Below are 22,544 nucleotides of genomic sequence, written 5' to 3' on the forward strand. Positions count from 1 at the left end.
GACAAACTCTCAATTTTTCTGACTGTAGCATCGTGAGTTTGAGGGGGGATGTTAGATTATATAATTTATATTATATAATCTATTAGAATTATTTGTTTATAGCCTTGAGGGCAATTTAGTCTTTTACTTTTCAGTTTAGGGTTTAGATTTAATCTTTTACCTTTTCAGTTTAGGGTTTAGATTTTTTTATAATTAGATATATAAAGGTCTTGTACTCTTTATTTCTCAATCAATTTTGGATTCAATAATATGATTAGTTTTTTCTTCTCTTAATTTCTACAATATCCAGCAGATAATCATACTTTAGAAACTTTCATGTTCAGAGGATTGCATGGCTGCTTAAGGAATGGAGTCAGAGACACTTTTTTACCTATCTCTTTCTAGGACACCTAGGATGACGTGTCTATACCTTGAGAGGCATACATGAGCATCATGTTGACATTATAAAAGAGGGTTCCTATCAACAGGGAAATGTATACACAACTTCATTCTCTACATCTCTTAACTACAATTCTCCATTTCTTGAGATCATCAGAGACTGACTTAAGTTTCGGAGGATCAATACCAGGAACTGCTTCTTAATCTGGTACTGACGCTTTTATATTGTCTTTATCGTGTAAACTTTGAAATCACATTCTGAACTTGTCATCTTCAATGTTTCTGAATAGGTTTATGTTTACTCCATTCATTTTCCCGTGGGCAGAATGAGTAACCTATTTTACCACACGTATATATTCAAAATAAAATTAATAATTTTAATTATATTATAAATAAATCCATATTAATAAATTATTTTTTAAAAAATAATCAGATTTTAATTTATAAAATTGGAAGTTATTGATTTAAGTAGTACTATTTTCGTAATCCACTGGGTTTATTATTACTATTTTCGTAATCCAACCCGATCGACCCCTCGAAATTTTTAGCATTCTCCGACACCACCAACTGTACTCCCTCCAATGGCGGCGCGTCGAGCTCGCCGGCGGTGACACTACGGCGACACGAGACGCAGTGTAAATCCCACATTGATTCGCCGCCGATGACTCTTCACCGTCGCCCTAACCGTGGCCCGACGTCCTCCTTCCCAGCCGCCGCCGCCGCCGCCACCAGTTTCTCCCCCTGCTCCCTCCTATTCCTCTTCTGCTGCTTCTCATCCCTCCTCCGATCCTCTGAAGCCCTCGTCCACCTCCGCTCCAAGCCCTTCTCCTTCACCTTCCTCGACGCCCCTGCACGTTTCGGTGATCCTTCATCCCCTCTCTCTCCCTTTCTCTCCATGCTAGGGTTAGGGCAACGCGGAGAATTCTATAACAGCAGTCGGCTTCTGCAGCTGTTCCGGTCGATGGATTCGGGATCTGCGGCTCTCTGCACGTTGCGGAACCCCTTGACGCTTGCTCTGGTCTCAGGAATAACTGGACGGCCCTCGGCGACGGTAGGGGTGGAGATTCGAGGTTCGTTCTGATCTCCAGGGGGGTGTGCAGCTTCGAGGAGAAGGTCAGGAACGCACAGGGTGCTGGATTTGGGGCTGCCATAATATTCGATGACCAGGAGAAGAACAGCTTGTACGCCAGTAAGTGCCCAATGTTCCTGTTTCTTTCCCACTTTTTCTTTGATGGATCATCTGTGGTTTCGCATCAAAGATGTCTAAGTGTGTATGGTATCTATTGTAATAGATTTGTCGAATGCATCTGAAGTGTATATGATGCCTGCTCATGCGTACAGAAGCACGCACTGCTTAAATGAGGATGGATTTGTAACCTGTGACCGACAACTTCCAAGCTTCTTAGAAACCCTATAATCTAGTACCTTCAGGTGCATTCTCAAGTTGTTGAGATAAATAACAAGGAGATGGAAGAATCACCCATTGTGTAATCAGTTACTTTGGAGAATAATGGTGGTCTAGATTCTAAGACATTCCTTGTGTTCTTTTGAGTTAACTCTCTAATTCAGAAACTCTAGGAAACTGGTGGGTATGAAGCCTAGTGTGAGGAAATATTTAGGTTGATATTATTGTTCTAGTAACAATTGATTATTTGCTGAATTCATTTTGTGTTAGTGTTGCATGATAGTTAATTGTAAGTGTCTGATGTTTTTTCCCTTGTTCATGGTAATCGTAAGTACATGAGTGTGATCTACTATACAGTTGCATGATTGTATGTTTAAGCTGATTGATATGGTCATAGCTTCAGTTTCAAATTGCTAGTATTCCTTCAATGTGTAGGGATTCACAACTTGATATGTGATATTAAGAGTGAACAATCAATTTCTAAGTCATTTGAATTTCAATGCACCAAATATTTTTTTTATAATAAAAAAAACACATATAGGTGGCATTCAGTTGACTCATTGTCCTGCATATGCGGTGCTTCTTAAAGGCAAGTGATTATTAGTGGGTTTGTTTGATTTGGTTCAATATAAACTGGTTGGAATCAACCACAGTTTCAATTTTTAGGTGCCCTCTGATGCTGGCAACATTTGAAATTGCTTGACCCTGCCTTCGAAAGCAATTGCAGGAGGGGGACTGCATAGAATATGCAATGTGGTTCCTTGTCTCACGATGGATGGCATAAACACAACCCTGTTTTTAAAATGCTACTTTCCCTAGATGTATCCTTTATGCAGTTTCTATGTCTTATCCATTTATACAGTTATACTATCCTCTAATTTTTATGCATTTTCTTGTTTCTGTGCTGCAGTGGTTGGAGATTCAGCTGGCATACATATACATGCAGTTTTTGTTTCAAAGATCGCAGGTGACACTCTGATGAAGCATGCCCGTGGGGAAGAAGGGGAATGTTGCATAGGATCCTCCATGGATGAAGCTACTGGAACCATCCTGGTTATATCTTTTGCATCTCTGGTATTCATAATAATAGTACTTGCTGCATTTTTGTTGGCTAGAAACTGTCAGCTTCTTCGGCATCGAATACAAAACCCACCTGCAAGCATGAAACAAGAAGCAGTCGAGCTACTTCCCTGCCTCACATTTAGAACTGCATTCTTAAGTAGCAAACGAACAGCCGAGACCTGTGCTATTTGCCTTGAAGATTACAAAGATGGAGAGTCTCTGAGAGTTCTTCCTTGTCAACACGGTAAACTTTTGTAATTAGCCTTCGATACAAATTGCTTATAAGTTTTCCTTCTTTGGCAAATAGAGATTTATCTTGTTCTGATCGGCTTTACTTTGCACGCTGGAACCATTCAAAAATGTCTTTCAATATTGATCCTTATTGGCTTTTACTACCATAGTGATAAAACTGGGTTAACCTGATGGTTGAATCAGAAAAAAGTGGAACCAAGTTGCGCTCCAGGTTGGTTTTGCTTATAGATTGGTTAGGTAAAAAATTGGGGGAAAATGGTTTGAATGATTTTTTTTAAACACAAAAAAAAAATCAGATGATTTTTCAAAAATCATCCTGGTTTTATCATGGAATCAAAATGTCAAATATGCCCCTTTTTGAAGTAATGGCATGAAGGGTACATTCCATTTGCTAAAATAAATAAATTAGTTTCTTAAATTTTTATGAAATATTATACGTCTCATTTCGTATCTTCTTAAGCTCTATGTTGTTAATCCTCCATGTTTTGATCCTTTACTCATGCCTTGAGTCATTTGATGTTTAGAATCAAACTATTTTTGTTATTTAAATGATGAATTTATAAATAAAATCAATAAATTTGCAGATTAATGAATTGACCTAGGTCGGTTACCAATTGACATGGCTGGGTCAATGTCAGAGTCGGTATGCAGTTCGACCAATTGATCCTTGTTCTGACCACTGAACCGGTGAGACACATCACTCATCCGGTTCAATTTCTATTTTGGTCTTTTTCAACTATGTTTACTGAATGCTTTGCTTTCTTGCATTATGCGTTTGATTAATTTAATCTTTCTCTTCATTTCTCTACTTGCTTTCTTGATTTTATCTCAGAAATCAATTCTATCATTTTAGTTTGCAAATCTACACCTGCTTTTTATTATCATAAACACTCGTTGGTCAGTAACATTGTTAAGCACACTTTTGCAGACTTCCATTTGGTGTGTGTGGATTCATGGTTAACCAAGTGGGGAACATTTTGCCCAGTCTGTAAACATGATATGCGCTCATGATAATGGTTTTCCACTCGAGTACTTTTAACTTTCCGTGTGTATATCAAGACTATAAGTGGATAAGGTTTATGATCCTAAAGATGATGCTGGTTAAACCGTCTCAGGCCTCTTACTGTAAAGGAGAGCAGCAGAGGCACAGAGTTGACACCTGATTGTTCACCTAACTTACTAAGTTAAGTGGGCAAATGTTTTCGCCATGGAGTTGAGCATCTCGCATCCAGTTGTTGTTTGTGTGAATTACTGGAAGGATGAGGAATAATGCGGATATTGTTCTCTTTGCAACCTGTTTTTTTTTTTTTGCTTGTAATGACTTCGTAGACGCTGGATTGGAAATATATTCTTTGATGAAACAAAGGCAAGCAGTTGAGACCTCTTAGCGTGGGTATTGAAGGCCTTGGAGTTACTTGTTTATGCAGTTAAATTTTTTGCTCTGAGGCCGACTTTTAAGATATAAAAATATCCCCTTTTGGCTTTTGATAGATAACCATTGATGCAGTATTAAATTTTCCTTGTCTAATTTATTCTATTTCTAATCTTCTTGATGATTTTAAATATTTGAGGAGTCGATAGCAAAAGAAACAATTTATTATTATTGTGGAATAAAAGCACTAATGCAAAAGATAATGGTTTCTGTTCTTCAACATATTTTCTAATTACATGAGTTCCCTCTTATCTTAGACTATAGAATAGTGAACACATTCTCCAGAGAGATGTCAATGTACTAAATGTTCGTTAATCTCGACGTTTGACTACAATCAATTACATTTTGGCCTCTAAAATTCTTGGATATTCATATATATACAGGCAAGTGCTCACCGCCATGTAAAGGGAAAACAAGCCTCTCTATTTGCATGCTCTATCTGCAGTCATTCTTGAAGAATTGAATTCACTTCATAGCTGTGAAAAAACTAGCATTTTCAGAAAGAATAAAAAGCAAAAAAATGGTATCCTCACTAATAAAAGGGTGTCGTTGGGTAATTACATCTATAGATGAGAATATACAAATATTGAAAGGCTGAAAATAAAGATATAATTGATTCGGTCAGGTAATAAATCATCTGCATTTGGTCACATTCACCGAATTCAGCAGTTAACAGACTCCTGATGAAGCTGACTCTTTCGCTCATGGATCTTTTTCAAGCTCACGAGAGATCAAAGGAACCCTGGCCTTCGCTGATGGCATAAAGGATTCTTTTGTGCATGATTTCCTGCAAAGAGATTCCATCAGAGAAGTGATAGATAAGGAGTATTACTTGGCAGTTAGATGATTAAATTATGGAAATAGACCTTAGTTGAGTAGGGTGGGAGTTTAAGGTAGTTTGCGCATGTCATAACGCTAGGCAAGTCGTCATCCACTGATTCAGAGACCCCATTCTCATTTGCTGTAGAGTTTGCTACCGCCGAAGAAAGCTGGCATAGATGCATTTTTAGATGATGAACCACAGCAAGAAAATAGGAATGTTAAAAATCATCACGCCTTAGATCCACAATGTGTTTTGATGATTCAGAATTACCTTCCTAACTATGGTCAGCTTTGGATTTAATGCAGCTAAACCACCAGGTGGAAGCCTTGGAGCACCGGTTACAAATTGGCAAAAAGCATGTTGCTGCTCTGCTGTGAATTCTCCCATTATATCAAGCAGCTGCATGATACAATAATTTAAAATAATAAATAAATCAATGATTAAAGTCAACTATGAGAAAATTAGTTACAATTCAGTTACATGAATAATTGAAGGGCTTTTGGCAGTGTAACCATGGTCGAACTTTATATTGTCAGCTAGAGTGTCAGGCTGCAGAATGCACAGTTGGTATTCCATTAGTTCCTAACGATTTGAATAAAAAAATAGCAAACTTGGTCATCTACTCGTTATACAAGGACAAGTTACCTCCCACAATTCTGTACGACCACAGGTTAGAATGTCGAGCTCATGTGACGAAAATATTTGTAAAGAGGAGATGTCAAAGACCTGAAAAAATAGGGGAACAAAGTGGTATGAATAGAAACGATTACTTTAACCAAATTTAAAATAAAAACCATAAATATATTTTTGGAAGTTTGCTATTACTGACTGCTGTTTCAGTGAAAAACATAAAAGACTAGTAATTCACGAGGAAGCATCGTATTTCTCATAGGTCTTTTGAAGGATCCAACGATAGCGTGGCAGAACCTAATGAGTGATAACTAAAACTCATTGTTTCATTACTTCTACTTTATTCAATATTTGCATTGGTGAGTCATTACTTCTATTTGCTACAATGGGACAAGGGATTAATTTCCGACAAACACATGCCCTTTGGGGAAAAAAACCTAGCCAAGTTAGTGGTCGGCTATAAGATGACCCCGTGATTTACCTCCCTTTACATAACCAGTAGATGGGTCGTGAGGGGCGTCTAGGATGAGTATAATCACCTTTTTGCTATAATTGGTGAGTGATAACCAAAACTCATTGATTCACTATTTTTGCTTTCACCAATATTGATGCAGTTCACCATTCCACCATAACATTTTTAAAATCTACCATCTGGATTTTGACAAAACGCAATCTTAAATCCGTGATGGAAATCCACCGTGATCAAAGATACAAAAAATGCAAAACATACCTCTGTTTCTATAATGGAATGAGTAACTGATAGGAAAATATGTAGAACTATCAACAATGCAAAAAAGCTTCAAGTGATATAAAAAATTGATAATTTTCAAGAGGGGTCCTTTTGATGTTTTTGATACAGCTTAGATTTTTGCCTATAAATTTTTATTATGCTTCTTGAAATCACAATAAAGCAATGTTTGACATGTTCATAATAAATCTAAATATTCAAAATTAATGCGTGTGAAATATAATAAAATACAACAAAGTAATAATTAGATTACATTGTTCATCTATCCACTTTATGAATAATCATGCTTTGAGATACTATAATGATGCAATGTTTAATTATATTATAAATGCCAAATATATTTTCCAAAAACAATTATAAGTTTAGGATCTTATAGTCCAACACTTTATCTTATGATCTGATCTTTGAAACCCTCACTGTTTTTAGGTATGATCTTATTTTGCTCAGCCAACTTGATCAGGTAAAGACCTTTTGGTGAATTAAAATGGAAAATAACACGAAGAAATGAGTATTCAAAAGCTATTACCTGGTTGAAACCCGCTCTAAATGCCTCCATCTGTCTTATAATGCCTGCCTTAATAGTTGCATCAACTACTAGAGTAACATACTCTTCCAAGTTGTTAGCATCAACCTAAAAGCAACAATGATTAATAATTCATCTAATGGTGCCAAACATTGAAACAGGAGAAATTAACTCTATCCTTCTAGTTAGTACCATTATATTTTCCCCTCCATCTTTAAGAATGTATTCAGGATAACCAGGAAGGGTGAAATTTAAGCACAGATCTTCAATTGAGGCACCTTGGAAACAGACATCAGCAATTGCCATTTGGTTATTACCAGGATTTGAATTCAGAAATTGTTTGCGGAGTACAAGGGCTTGCAATTCTTGTAATATCTTTCCAAACTCAGCATCAAATAAGAGGATGTCATGCAATTCAAGCTCCTGTATTAAAGAGTAAGTTCATCTTAACCAAACTAATGAATGATTTGCGTGTAATATAACTGAGATATAAGGTTTCAACTTAGTGACTTACTTGGCCCAATACAAGTTTGTAGAATGCCATTGAAAGCGGCAAGTCCAGCAGCCGACCATCTTGTAGAGCTTTTGCCATAGTCTGACCAATCAGACGAAAATACTCAATAACCATTGAAAACTGACTACCATCAGAAGCATCCACACTAGGCGGCCAAGGACGAGGGAATAAACCAAGAGGAGCTTGTATAATATCGCGTCCTCCAATAGGCAAATCCTTGACTGCTTTCTTTGCTCGTAAACTATCATCACTCTCTCTACTATCTGTTCCATTTCCATCAACTAGCATTGCAGAACTCTCCGATGTAGTGTTAGACCTCCATAAACTCAATTCAACCCTTTGCAAGTCATGACTTAAAAGGGTATAGAACTCCAATGTTGGGCCCAATCCAGTGCCTACCTCACCAAAATATTCTACTTCAAGGACAGCTTTCTGACTAGCATACATTGTCATAACCTTTACGGCAGAGTCCAAGATACGATTCCGGGCTACACGAACCTTTTGCCTTTGCAGCCTACCAACTCGAACCTCTCTTTCACTTGTTGAATTCTGATTATCAGAATTCTGTTGTTGCTGAAGTCGATGCAATGCTCGAGATAGACCAAAAGCTGTTGAATAGAAATATTGCCTCCTGGTGTCAAATGGAAAAAGAAAAGGGCACGCTTTTGTTAACTGACAACACCATGGAGGAAGGCTACCACTACAAAGGGCTAGCGCGTCCTGCATTTGCCGAGCAAGCTTTGGAGTTAGCTTTCTATTCACAAATTCCTCAGGTGACACCTTTGGACCAATTCTATTAAGTTCATCTAAATTAGAGATTTTTGCTTCTGCAAAATCATCAATAGTGGACTGAGTTCTCAGACAGGTTGACAAGTGATTTAAAACATTCAGGATACGGAATAATGCTAATACATTATATGAAGGATTGGATTTTTCAAGATCACAAGGAAGCTCCCCTTGCAAGATGCTATTGAGCAGGGACATTCCTTGACAATTATTATTACTAATGAAATCCGAATTAGATGCAGCTTTTAAAGATTTTGAAGAATTTGAACATCCTTGGGAAGTCTTGTCAATCTGCCCAACAGTTTTCTGGTATGTTATTGTAAATATATCACTCCAGAAGCCATTGTCATCACTGTGAAATTCAGATCCATTGAGTTTCTCATCTTCCTCTTCAAGATTAAGATGGCGCTGGAAAGCTTGATAAATGGTCAGGTTCTTGCTAAGCTGTTTTCCCCCGACTGTGAAGATCAGTTTATTCTGATGGTCACTTGAACTGGTACCAGATGCAAGTCCACGATAATCTCGGCCAACTCTGATACCTCTTCCACCTATTGAAGCAAGCCCTGCCATTGCAGCAGCAGCAAATGACATTGCCCCCTTTGAACCAAACACACTTCCCCTTCGGAACTCAGAAGATTCAGTGGCTCTTTCTGTGGAAGACCTGTCACTCAAAGTGGATATTGTTTTTAGCTGATTATGTGTTGCTGAACCATCTGCCACACCTTCATCGGAGGCATCTCCAAGCTTGACATCATGTACCTTCTCAGGTATGCAGACAGGAAGAGAGTCATCTCTCAATACCTGAAAGGTAACAATTTCCAGCATCATTATAATTTAACTACATAACAAGACATGAAAGTACAACATATAGAAATCCACAGATATTCTATTCAGAGTATAACAGCTTCAATTCTTTATGTTGATACTTACTTGTTATGCCAAGAGATGCAAAAATATATAGACTTCAAATCAGTACAAATGAGGGAAATTACTTCATAAAATGATGAAATAGAAATAAATATCTTAGAAATACCTCTTCATGATCATCTTCCTCATCAGAGATGTCATCATCAACAAGCATAAGTGTGTCGTCCATCTCAACAGGAGACATATCAAACTCCTCATCCTGTATATACCACCACTACTTTTATTAAAAAATAATTCAGTAGAATTGAAGAGAAAAGAAGTAACTAGAGTCACCACAGGATAACACTCTAAGAGATGCCAAAGAATTGTAACAAAAATAAGCAATCAATAATCATGGGATTGAAGCAAAATATAAATATCTAAGGGAGTAATTAGTTGAGCAACCGCTTAAGCAATTAGTATCATGATTCCTCAAGGATGCTATTTTTGACAGGCACTTTTAGTACATCCAATAATACTTTTATTTAAGATTTTTAATGCCAAACAGAGAATAATAAATTAAATGAAGTGCGCACAAAAGTGTAAGCTAAACATAACTCAGAAAATAGAGAGTAATTGCACACAGAAAGTTAAAAGGATGCATTCTAAACCCATCCTTTATTACCTGATTAACTTTTACATCCATGTTGTTTATGCATATCCCATTAGATAGTAACAGCACTAATCAGGAGGATCCATAAAATATACCAATAAGAGAGACATTGGCAAAATCTCAACTATTATCATAGCTAAAAATCAATCACCTTTTCTACACAGTTCAAAAAAATATTCTTAGTGACCACCCTTGTTTCTCTCTACCATTATAGAGGTGAATTTTTCTATAATGAAGCATATAAAATATCATAAACTTTTTTATTTGTATTTTTAAACTAATATTTTTTATAAAAAAAATTAATGAAAATACATTGCACAATAAATTTTTAGTTTCATGAAAAATTGACCTATATTTTGTGTTGAAAATGTATTCTCTATTACAAAATTATTAAAGATTAATTAAGTTCATTCAAAACATTCAACCATTGTCATCTATAAAAACTTTAAAATATATAATGATAAATGTGAAATTTGACCCTATATACCAACAAAAATGGTATTCTCTCTTTCTTAAAGAATAAATGTCCAAGTCTCCTTTGGTAAAAACTGCAACTCATTGAACCAACTAACATGCCCGACCAAATAAATTCTCAGATCAATGTGCAGTCCAATTAGTTGATCCAGTTGTTCAACCATAGAAACGGAACGCATGCATCTTGGCTGGTTCAATCTTCAATTTGGTTCTTATGACTATGTATGTAATGATTCAAAACAATGATATCAGGCCAGTTTCATTTCCTAATAATCCTTTTCTCTTTTATTTTATTTTCTCACTACCTTTTCCCAAACAATTTATACTCCACTCATTGAAAGTAAGGAGATCAAGGGATCTCTTCATCCTTGACGAACGTTAATTATCATCATTCATTGCTTTGATCATGTGCGTCTCTTTCCACCATGCTACAACAAGTGACATAGTGACAATATCATACAGCATCAAGCAAGGATATTAGCAGCATACTGACAGCAAAGGTATCTAGCAAGTTTTTATCTCAAAATAATTCCTTTCTCTTTTATTCCAAGTTTTCTCATATCCTCTTATAAAAAGATAAAATGAATCCAAGAAAATCTTAAATGTTAGCGATCCACACCTGTGAATGTGATCATGTCTCTTAGTCAGACCACCATGCTATATAATTCTGATAATGAAAATGAAAATTAAGTTGAAATGCATAGTGGAAGGTTAAGCCTTTCTCCTGCTAACCTAGGTATTAGGAATTTTCTTTCTTAATTTGGGATTCAAATAGGGATAGTTCTCATCAAATTTTGTCTTGGAGGGCTCTACTAGGATGGAATTAGATTGAATTTTGGGTTTGCAAAGGAGGTTGTAGTGTGCGGTTCAGTTTGGCTTAACTGCAGTTGCACCCAGATGGGTTAGGTTTAGGTTAGCCAAAATCAGACCAGCTGGTTGTGTTTAGAATAAATTTGGGTTTTGACCCTTACTTTGTTCTGGGTACCCTCTTCCAATCTCTCCCATCAGTCAACCTCTCCCCCTCCTGATAGTGATATCATCTTCACCAGCAGCTCAAATCACAATCTCATCACCATGAGCTCCTCATGATGCCTGCTCTCAATCATGTCTCTCCCACATGTTCAATTGTGCATCACCTTGTGATCAGTCACTTTTATTCATCACACAATTTTCCGTGTATGATTGCAAGTTTCTCCCCACATAGTTCCCTTTCATGAGTTTACTGAGATTCAGATTCGTTGATTCTTTCCTTTTGGATCAGCAATGATGGAGGTGAACATTCTTTTAATTTGGTAGATGTCTGTTCTGGTATTATATTAGTTATTAGAGGTTAATTTACTTTATAGGTCCATTAAATGGTTCCTTCTTGTGGTAGGATCTTGTGTATTTTGTGGGTGAAAGCTTGGAGAGGGTTGATATACGCAGCTCATCTATTGTGGGTGAAAACTTGGACAAGTAATGTGCACGAGGGCAAAACTTGATTTTATTTATTAAATTATCACTTTTATTTTGTTTGTTCAGCATTTTCTGTTTCTGCTTTAAGAAAGTTTATATGTCAATGCTATCGATCCCTCCTTTTACACAAAGTAGTCTACTGACGTATTCAATTGTACTTTCTATTAAACCAAAGAAACCCAATAATAAACAAACAGGTTTGCCATTATTAACATTTATGTCTCTTTCTCTAGCGTGGAATTCTTAGGGGTAAAATGTGCGATATATTCTGAATTGCCATAAGTGAGATACCCTAAAAATAAAATCCAATTTCTGATAGAATACACCGACCTCAGAGGTAGATTCGCCATGTGCAGTTTTCATTTCTGTGTCTTTGTCTGAGGCAGCTCTTCTGCGGGCAGCGTTTCTTGTTTGTGGTCCTCTTGATTCATCTGCACTACATTTCACGACAGCCTTACCCTTCCCTTTGGAAGAACTTGCACTTACTTCTGAACCATCTTTTGTAGCTGGAACTCCAGTCATAACTGATGATCTAGACCTGGTTGAAGGACGGTGTCCAGGAGTTGATGGTGTAGGAGCAGCAGATCCAGTAGTAGCAGCAGCTCCAGGATCAGAATTGCCAGCTGATGATGATGACTTATGTGCTGAGTCACTTCGCTGAACTCTTGGCCAGAGGAAATCTTCAACAGCAGCTAGACTGGCTAATGGATCAATAAGCACAACATTTGATGAATAATCACGAAGAGATTTTTCACCTTGTGCGCGGCATAAACGCAGCTTAAAAGGTTGACATAAGGCCCCTAGACCAGAGGAGAAGCGTACACTTCCATAGCTAGACCTAGCCAATGGACTTATTGCAACGGGAAAATGTTCTAAAGAAGATAAAGCATTTTGAAGCTTTTGGACCAAAATACTCATATGAACTTTGCTACCATCCTTAAGTTCCAAAGGAAGTGCAGTCGCAACAAAATACTTGTACCTTCGAAGAGCTTGCTGCCGAAACTTTGGCAAATTAGCTTCAGAAACTCTCTCTTTTCCAAATGTGCCACAAGTAAAATAGTCTAACAATGCCAAAACAACACCGCTGCCAATAAACTCAAAAGTAGATACACCATCACCTTTTTGAAGTTCGGTCAGTATCTCCATTATCACTTCATTTAGTTGTTCCTCATTACTAGCAGATAAGTCAAAGGAGGACACCCCAGAGGCTTTACCTTTACCTTTAGTCTTTCTCTTTGCATTTTCAATGATGGAGTTTAACTTAGAGCAAAGATTTTTCAAATGAATGAGATCCTCTGTGAGTCCAGCTTCAGTTGCACCTGGGTCTGCTGGAAAATATTTATCTTTGAAAGACTTGGCTAGAGAACTAACTGTACCACAAAAATTCGTATTTTCCATTAGTGATTCGCCTGAAGTTGCACTAGAAACTTCTGGTATAGATCCTTTTGGATCATTGGGTGAGATGTTTTCAATGTTTGAAGCACCATTACGTCGTTGATTACGACGAGAACGCCAAGATATTCCAAGTGAAGGATCACAGTCCTTTTCAGAGATAGGCGGAAGAGAAGGAACCGCACTTAAAGATTCTGATGATATTAGTACATCAACAGCATGAACAACCCCCTCCCTCACAAAAATCTTGGAAAATGTTCCAGGAAGCTTATCCATAAGAATCTCTGCAATCTGAATAGCAGGAATCAAGAGTTGTGGGTCTTTACATGCTAAAATGCCAGCTAAGAAACTGCAATTGAGTAGAACGAAATTTGTTATGCTTTCAAGCCAAGTTACCAAATTTGAAACCTAGTCAACAAAGAAGGTTTAAGCATAAATTATAGGAGTAACTACTTTGTATGATGTGAACTTTCAAGCTCCTTTCAAATATAAGTTGACATATGATTTCGCTTGGATAAATATAGTTCTCATCTTATTTCAATTATGGGGAAATCGTTCAGTGTGCACTTATTTTTGCCTGTGGACTTGCCATCTAGCATGACCAGTGAGGAAAGGAAATTGCATTAGTGGTGCCTTAGAAATTATAGCTAAAAATTGTCACTTGAATTTTGTCAACGGGGACTTGCCATGTGGTAATTCTTTCACTGTAAACAAATGGATAGCGTTCCACGCCTAAGATTATTTATATAAGTTGTGCAAATCTATCACGTCATGTGGGAATAGGAGGTGGCACTCCATCTGCTTACCTAGTGCAAATAAGCTTCTCATAACAGGCAAAAGCAGAATTAAGGTGGCATTCAGCGCTTGTCCATAACTGAAACATGATGAGAGGTATATGTACAAATACTTAGAAATTAAAAGCTGTGCTATATTTGAGAAGAACATATACATTCTAACTTCAGATGACAGGTAGCCAAGCCATCTACTTGTTTACAGCGCAAAATTGTCACACAACAGGGAAGCAAAATTAACATGTCACTCAACTTTTGGCGATGATTGAAACAAGATGAAAAGTATACGTACAATTGATTAGATAAATAAAGGTTAGGCTATAATTGAGAGAAGCTTCAAAAATCCCAGGTATATACAACAATTCACATTAAATCATAATGCATTTAAGAACACTGATACCTAGATATGTTTGCAACACTGAGCAAGGTCTGGATCATATCTGCTGAGCCAAAATACATCAACTTTGCAATAATAGACAAACATTTATGACGAACAGGACCACTTATACTGGAAGAATACACCTGCACAACAAAAGTTGTAGATGTGTGGAACAAAAAGGCTTTTAAAAAAATGTTCACACAAAACAATAGCAGTACTTGTATTATAACAGGAAGTAGGTCCATTCCAAACTGCTGCAAAAGTTCAGGTTGCTCTTGCAATAATTTCCCATGAGCTGATACTTCGGTAGTAGTTTCACTAGAACCATCATGCTTGCTAGAAGTGCTAGCAGAATGTTTCATAGTTGTTCCTTTCACAAGTACATTAGCGAGCATTGGCAAAGAAACTGTTCCACTTGGCAAGGATGGCAGAAGTTCATCCACAAGGTTCACTGTCACATAAACCTAAATAATTTCACTAGTTTAAGTTAATATCCAAAATGTCTAGAATGGAGGCCTTAGCAAGGGAGGCAAACGGTGGAAAGAAATTACAACCAAAGGTTAAATCAAAAGAGAGAGAGAGAGAGAAAACATCTACATTGTGATGCTAGGTGATCACTTAACTCTTCTAAAAAAAATGAAACCAACAAATAAAGATCTAGTAGGAAAGCAATAGATCAAGGAGCTTTTTAGAAAACATAGAAAAAACTAAACTGTATATGTTAGTTTACATTTGAATACATAGCAAGTCCAAAGATAAACAAAGTAATCAGTAGAGAGTAGTGAACAACATGTTCTCTCTATAAAGTGATACTAATCATAGTTAACTGTTCTATACAAATCTACCAAACTCTCTGATAAACTTTAATATAAACCTCATCTCATCACATAGAAGTTCTTGGAACATCAAAGGTTAAATTCATCCAATATCCTCGTAGAAAATTGGGCTTCAGTTTATTTACAATGTGCAAGGAGACAACACCCTTAGACGATGTCCTTCATCAAGTCAAGCAGCCTGTCCATTGATTAGATATGGTCATGCCATAAGAGGGAATCCTTCCAGCACTTCAAAACATTGTTCTTACTTTCTTTTTTCATTCTTTCGACATATTCAATTTCATTATGTTTACATGTGGCATATGTACCACCTCAGAGCCATCAACAATTTGAATAAAGAAAATGTTTTGTTCTCATTTGGTTATTGAACTATGCTATCCACCTCCAGTGAAGTCCTAATCAAAGAAAATGTCTTATTCACATTTCGCTGTCTAGCAAAGGGATTGTAATGTCCATCTTCCTTCTAGGAACTTCAAGTGTTTTGCTTTTCCCTTAGTTTATTGCATGTAGATGTAATCAACACTTCAGGAAGAAGCCCAGTCAAAACATTATTGATATTCTCTCTTCATCTGTCACCGCATTGGCTGGAAATTCATGCACTGAGCTGCACTTTATTCTCTTCATCTTTCGGTTCTATCAAATCAATGTGTCTGTTGGTCTGAGGGCAAAGGGATCATAACTTGCATGCTCCAACTATCTCTAGAGTTTCACAATTTCTAGGTAAAGGATCATTGGTTGCATGCCAAAATTTTGTTTCACCTATGTGTGAGTAATATGCTCTGGTTTCATTATTGTTGTGTCTAGTTCATTTTCAAGTTTTAGAGTTCCTCTAGTGTATGAATAGGCTAGAGATACATAGTATTTGTTCATCCATTTGAGGGAAGTATTAATGTCATTCAGTTAATAGATGTTATGTAGTAAGTTTAGTCCCAGATTAGTACTTCTAAGTTTAGATTTTTATTATGAGTGTATATATCCTCGTGTAATGGTTAATTACAATGAAGCAATATAATTTCCTTTCTCCAATTCCACAGAGTGCAAACATATTTTTCAATCAAAATTTTTAGAAAGATCCAACAAGTGGTCTACCACATGTTCTTTTAGTTTACCATGTGTTTTTGTATGTTGAAAGTCTCATTTATATTCCACATTAAAGCAAGGTTTAAAATCTCGATCCATCCCGAGGTTTCAGTAATTTTGGTATCTCGTGCTGTGCCAATATAGTTGCAATATTTTTTTAAATTTTAAATATAAATATATATTAATTTTATTAATATTTGATTATTAAATATAATGTATATTTTGAGATATTGAATTTATATTTCAATATTTTCTCATAAGATAATGCCTATTAAATTTTTATAAAAAATATTTTAAAAAAATAAGTAATTCTCAAAATTCAAAACTAAATTTAAAATTATAAAATCATTTTAAAAGCTAAAAAAAATTATAAAATCATTTAAAAAACTAAAAAAAATTATAAAATTATTTGAAAATCTTAAATTATTTTATAAAATATTTTTAATTTTTTTAAACTAATTAAAAATTTTGAAATAATTTTTAATATTTTATAACTATTATTAATAATAGTTTATTTATTAAAAATACATATTTAAAAAATAAAAAATTAACTAAACAAAAAAAAAAAAAATCATGGCTGTGGTGACCCACAGGCACTGCTACCCCGACGAAGGATTTTAGATACATATAAAATTTTCTTAGAAATTTTTATAATTTTAAATAAATTTTTATATATTTTAATGGGATACAATTTTAAGAAATATATTTTGCTATTTATTTAAGTTAGGGGTTGAGTGGGTCCATTAAAAAAATAATAACATAGTTAGGAGATAAATAAATAAATAAATAAAAATTTTATTATATATTTTTAGAATTAAATTAAATAAAATATATAATTTATTAGATAATTTTATTAGGATTTAATTAAGCCTCTTTGGATTATCCTATCATAGTTACGAGTTGATTGAGATAATCAACGTAAAGTTCAGTTTTACTTTTTAAAAAAACTCTCCATTTTAATTAAAAAAAAAATCCAACACATTGCGACCTCAGCGCGGCCGCGAGGGTCGCACGACCCCTCGAGCACGACCCCTGGGGTGGAGCAATCCCTCCAGAATGGCCACTGGGGTCGCACAACCATTCTGGAGCAGTCACGGGGGTCGCGTGACTTCTCCGCGACTGCCTCTGGGCCTGGTGTTGGGTCATACCGATGTCGGTGCGGAACGAAATGTTTCGACTAGCTCGACACGATATTTCAATCCATGCATCAAAGTGTTTGCATTCAAAGTCACAACAGGATTTGATAACACATCAAAAGCACACTATTGCTTCCCTCTTCTTCTACATAGATCTTTTCCCCTTAAAAGAGAAGACCATTGTAAGAGAATCCAATTGATAAGAAATGTTTATTGGTCAATCATGCTTAGATGAATAGATCAACAACAACAACCAAACCTTTTCCCACTAGGTGGGGTCGACTGTATGAATCTTTTTACGTCATTGAGCTCTATCTCCTATTATATCATCATCTATATTTAAATAAATTTTATCTTAATTTATTGTTGCTAACTAAGTCTTTTTTGGTCTTCCTCTTCCTCGTTTGATATGTATATTTATCATAGTTTCACATCGCCTAACTGGAACATTTATTAGTCGTCTAAGTATATGCCCGTACCATCTTAAATGTGTCTCTCGGAGTTTTTTCTCAATAGATGCAACTCCGACTTTCTCTCTAATGCTTTCATTTCTTATTTTGTCCATCCTCGTATGTCCACACATCCACCTTAACATTCTTATCTCTGCAACTCTCATCTTCTGCTTAGATGAATAGATCATTTCAAATAAATATTTAGATCAACATAGTAATAAATTGTCAATTCTCAGTCTTAGGTACTCTAAAATTAAATTGAAAGGGTCTAATGTGATTGAACTCCCACAAAATACTGATATTATTGCAAATTTATAGACAGATACAATTATAAAATTTGGTTCGTCAGTGCACAAGGCTCCCTTTCAAGCAGGGAATAATTTTCCAAAACTCAATCCTAACCGTAAACACCAAGTGTGCAAATAAGCAGCTTTTAGCAAGCTTCCCCAATACAAGTCAACAACTTAAGAGGGGGGCATCAAAACAAAGAAGAGATGATTGGCAAAATCATAGAAGTACATTAAAAATTAAAGTAGCAATTGTGATCTCAGATCTATTTGCACACAAAAGTTAACTAATATAGTATTCTATGAAAAGTCTTACATGGAGAAATCATTTAGCATTGACAGATGATATTCTTCACTCCATCCATGTTTTTAATAATTTAATTTTGTAAAGTAAATAGGAAATTGTTGGCCATGTTTGAAACACTGAATACAATGCTTTCAGTTAGGTAGAATGAAAGAGAGATACCTGTTCAGGTGGCCTAGTAATGGCAGGTGTAACAGAAGAACCAGAAACAAGTGCAGAACTGAGAAGAATATCTTTAAGTGTGCCACTAATTCCTAAAAGAAGAAGATTTTTAGCTGCTAGAGGAGATCCACTAGCACAAGTTGAAAGTAGACGAATTAAACCCTGAAATAGACAATATATGTACCAGTGAAATAAACTTGAATCAGTCTTCATTGGTAATTCAAAGCAATATGCCTACCGTATATGTAGAAGTACTAAGAGATGCTTGTCCTCCTGAATTACTGGGAGAGATCAGTCCTGCTGCTTGTGTAAGCAATCCATGATTACACAACTCATCTAATTTATCAGGACATAATGCAAATGCTTCTGCAATTCTTGTCAGGCACGCAGAAGCATGTTCTACAACCTTCCATCAGAATTAGCAATCATTCAGTAGCAGTAAATAAACATTCATCAAGTGGGAAAAAATATTGAGAACACAATTTGCAGGTTAAATTTTTTTAAATGATATCTTTAAATATGAGAAGATAAGTACAAAATAACATTCTAATGTGCTTTATATATTATATGTATTAATTTGTCGAGCATTTTCTTATTAAATGTTAATTGACTAACAATATTAATCATTTTTCAACCAAATCCACAGAATTGTGTACATATAGTTTCTGTTTTGATACGCCGACAGTTTTTGAATTTTCTTAGCTGTAAAAACGGGAGTAGAGTTTCTAAGATTCTCTATTTAACTGAAATGAAAAACTGGGGGATAAATCACAAAACAACTAAACTTAATTTACTGAAATGACAAACTGGAACAAGAAAATCACAAACAAAATAAGCCCTGACACCCTTTTGACATCAACATCAATAAGCCATAACAATCCCAACACCAACATTCTATCTTCTTTTGTGATGATAAATTAAACATTCATGTTACCTTTGCATCATGATAGTTGAGGAGGTTGGTCAACAATGGGATTGCTTCCATGACAAAATCAGCTGCATCAGATGGGAGTTTCTTGCACATATTTGCTGCAGTCGAGAGAGCCACTCTCTAAAATGTGGAATCAACAAGATAGATAGAACACAAAAGTAAGATAAATACAGCCACTTCAAAAAACTGATACAATACAACCTGCCAGCAATTAAATAAAATAATAGTCAATGACTGAAATAGACAGATCTTATTTTACCTGAACTCCTGTGGAGAAAAAGTCTAGGTAAGATAGAACTGCCATAAGTGCACCAGCACGTAAGCAAGCTGTTGGGTGTTCTTGTGATATCTTCTTGAGAGCTTGAAGTGACTGCAAAATATACAAGTAACTTAGATGAAAGAAGTTATCATCATCTGGTTCATAGCACATGTTCTTCATCCTACCAAATTTATGTTTCCAACATTTCAAAGAATACAGGCCAATGCACAGCACTACAGATGTACAAAGAAGATGATTCACATCACAAAACCAACTCATTAGTAAAATTAAAAAGGAGTGCCTAGGAAAATTTCAGAACCATGTTAAGCATCATTCCAGTGCTTTGATGCTCCAGGCAAATCAAATTGGGTATATCTATCTTATATTTCCAAGCAATCAAGCAAATAAGTGATGGCCTAATCAACTATTATCATATACTAAATGGAACATACAAACTCACCTGTTCTGCTAAGTCCATGTACTCTATAGTGAGAAGGCGAGCACAGAAACAAGGAATAGCACCATATCGAACAACAGACGCACATGATGAAGGCAGGACATCACATAAGTAGGTGAGGGCCCTGGCAGCAAGTAACATTATGTCGGGATTGCTTTCATGGTTGAGAAGTCCCACAAGCACTGGCACAAATGAGTCCATCGCTAGCGACCCAAGAGAATCCTCAGTTCCAATGGACAGCATCTCGCAGAGCTGGTTCAGTGCCTCAAATTGCTTATCCTCTTCGCCATCAGCACGAAGACCCGCCAAAATCTTTTTCAGACGCCCGCTCTGCTGCGAAGAAGAGGCTGACAGAGCAGACGACGGCAATAGATCATCAAGGCCAGCACCCAATTTCCTGAGAAGCCCCTGAAGGGCGCTGCTAGTTGATGACGGGTTCTGATGGTGGATACCTAGACTACCCTCACCATCAATATCATCATCGGCTCCGCCATCAAAATTCAACCCTAACATCCTCTCGGCGTCCCTATCCCTCTCTCTCGACCTTGACGCTCCCGCCTCCTTTCCCCTGTCGGCAGCATCCCGATCGCGGTCACCAGACTGATGGCTCTTGCCAGAGCTGCGGCGGCGACGACCGACGGAGTCTCCAGCCGAGGTGTCCATGGGTAGGGCAGCGGCAGCGGCAGTGGCAGTGGCAGTGGCGGCGGCAGCAGCAGCAGCAGAGGACGACAACGAGGGGGGAGACGATGGCAGGTTCTGTGAACGGCGGGATCGCGTAGACAGGGCAGGGGGAGCCTGAGAGGAAGCGACAGTGGTGCGGGAGCGTTTGGCGCGGCGGGTAACAGGGGAGGTCTGAGAAGAAGGCGCCGACGAGGAGGCCTCCGCCCGCTTCCGGCTGCGCGTTTCCATACAAAGAAGAAAACCTCCCTCGCCGCAAGGCGGCGGTGCCGATCAAGATTCGGCCGCGGTCATCTGCGATCTAACGCTAAAAGGAAAGTGAAAGGTGAGGCTTTGCGAGAGCGATCGATCGGAATCCCACAAATCGACGGAGATCGGCGGAGATCTTTGACGCGATGGAGAGTAGGTTTCTGGGGTGGTTCGCCCAGTAGGCGAGGCGAAACAGCGGATCGATTTCAAGGGCCGAGCCCGATTCGGTCGTTGGGTCAAGAAACGTCAGCGAGAGAGGAAGGGAGATTAAAAAGCTCGCAGACGCCTCGCATCCACTCATTCCGAGCTCGCGTTGCTACTCCGCAGGCTCTTAGTGGGCCGACCAACCCACTTATTTTGCAGCCCAACAACTTGCGCATCTGCAGTGAAAGACTTATAACATACAATTTATGCTATAAATCTCTCAATATAAACCTCTCCCTCACTACATAGGTAGGGTTTATATTTTTTTTTTATAAACCTGTATCAAAATCTTGAGACAAAGTTTATAAAAAAATGATGGAGAGTGGATAGAGAGAAAATTTAAAAAAAAAATGGAGTTTTTAAAAGAGAGAGCTTTTATGATAATAGAGAGTGGTTTTTAAAAGAAGTAAGAATTTTAGCTTTTGATGTGACAATGATATGGCAAGGCATAAGCCTCTTTAAGAGGTTTACGACTACGGATGTCCTAAGACGCACAACAAAGTACTAGTGCTCATGTCATCATTTCTAATTTTATAATATACAAATTATGGAAAAACAATATTTATATATTTAATTATTGATATGTCTGAGACCGCGGAGGAATAAATCAGGAATGAGTTGGCATTAATGTCAGGTTTATTGTCGTTCACCACGGAACAATAGAAACCAATGAAGAAATTGACTGAAGTTTACAAAACGCTTAAGTAAATCATCGACCTGGAAGAATGAAGAAAAACAATGATAATTTAGGTTTTCTAAAAATCTAGATATATGTCTACATTCCTATGCTCGTAGAAGTGGATGAACTTTTATAGAGTTACGGTTAAGCTCTTACATTCTCCACGTATTCTAAGATTCATGTTGTGTTACCCGCGGTTCTTGAAATAAATGACTATGTTGCTCATCTCTTCCAAAGAAAATGTTGTTTCCGGTAAATTCCGGAGTA

The 22,544-nt window shown here is 36.8% G+C and overlaps 2 protein-coding genes across 3 annotated transcripts; one reads left to right on the plus strand and one right to left on the minus strand.

Annotated features, from left to right (window-relative positions):
- The first annotated feature begins 876 nt into the window (after positions 1-876).
- Positions 877-4,129, plus strand: LOC122025010 (receptor homology region, transmembrane domain- and RING domain-containing protein 1-like). Of its 2 annotated transcripts, XR_006123575.1 has the most exons (5): positions 877-1,238; positions 1,328-1,567; positions 2,694-3,089; positions 3,682-3,784; positions 4,026-4,129. XR_006123575.1 is itself a non-coding variant. In XM_042583768.1 (4 exons), exons 1-4 carry the CDS (start codon positions 1,040-1,042, stop codon positions 4,106-4,108), a joined length of 918 nt encoding a protein of 305 aa, XP_042439702.1. In that variant the 5' UTR covers positions 877-1,039; the 3' UTR covers positions 4,109-4,129. The 2 variants fall into 2 exon arrangements, 1 of the variants encoding a protein (XP_042439702.1); XM_042583768.1 differs by lacking the exon at positions 3,682-3,784.
- Positions 4,130-5,035: 906 nt separating this feature from the next.
- LOC122023488 (E3 ubiquitin-protein ligase UPL3-like) lies at positions 5,036-21,626 on the minus strand. Its single transcript, XM_042581612.1, has 17 exons — positions 20,471-21,626; positions 20,011-20,121; positions 19,755-19,871; positions 19,059-19,226; positions 18,821-18,982; positions 14,782-15,027; positions 14,585-14,706; positions 12,332-13,742; positions 9,587-9,679; positions 7,768-9,354; positions 7,446-7,676; positions 7,257-7,361; positions 5,998-6,078; positions 5,833-5,901; positions 5,623-5,751; positions 5,396-5,518; positions 5,036-5,316 (listed from the first exon to the last, which is right to left on the minus strand). Exons 1-17 carry the CDS (start codon positions 21,374-21,376, stop codon positions 5,251-5,253), a joined length of 5,727 nt encoding a protein of 1,908 aa, XP_042437546.1. The 5' UTR covers positions 21,377-21,626; the 3' UTR covers positions 5,036-5,250.
- Positions 21,627-22,544: the final 918 nt, after the last annotated feature.

This window comes from Zingiber officinale, chromosome 9B (assembly GCF_018446385.1).
Source record: "Zingiber officinale cultivar Zhangliang chromosome 9B, Zo_v1.1, whole genome shotgun sequence".
Taxonomy (NCBI): Eukaryota; Viridiplantae; Streptophyta; class Magnoliopsida; order Zingiberales; family Zingiberaceae; genus Zingiber; species Zingiber officinale.

What these genes read in the sequence shown, in the direction of transcription:
- LOC122025010 (XM_042583768.1), top strand. Translation starts at nt 1,040, where the DNA reads ATGACTCTTCACCGTCGCCCTAACCGTGGCCCGACGTCCTCCTTCCCA. An exon ending in GAAGAACAGCTTGTACGCCA is followed by an intron (nt 1,568 to 2,693) that starts GTAAGTGCCCAA and finishes TCTGTGCTGCAG; the next exon opens with TGGTTGGAGATTCAGCTGGC. An exon ending in AGTTCTTCCTTGTCAACACG is followed by an intron (nt 3,090 to 4,025) that starts GTAAACTTTTGT and finishes ACACTTTTGCAG; the next exon opens with ACTTCCATTTGGTGTGTGTG.
- LOC122023488 (XM_042581612.1), bottom strand. Translation starts at nt 21,376, where the DNA reads ATGGAAACGCGCAGCCGGAAGCGGGCGGAGGCCTCCTCGTCGGCGCCT. An exon ending in TTACTAGGCCACCTGAACAG is followed by an intron (nt 15,028 to 18,820) that starts GTATCTCTCTTT and finishes GAAATTATTTAG; the next exon opens with GTTTATGTGACAGTGAACCT. An exon ending in GTCGTACAGAATTGTGGGAG is followed by an intron (nt 5,902 to 5,997) that starts GTAACTTGTCCT and finishes TGCATTCTGCAG; the next exon opens with CCTGACACTCTAGCTGACAA.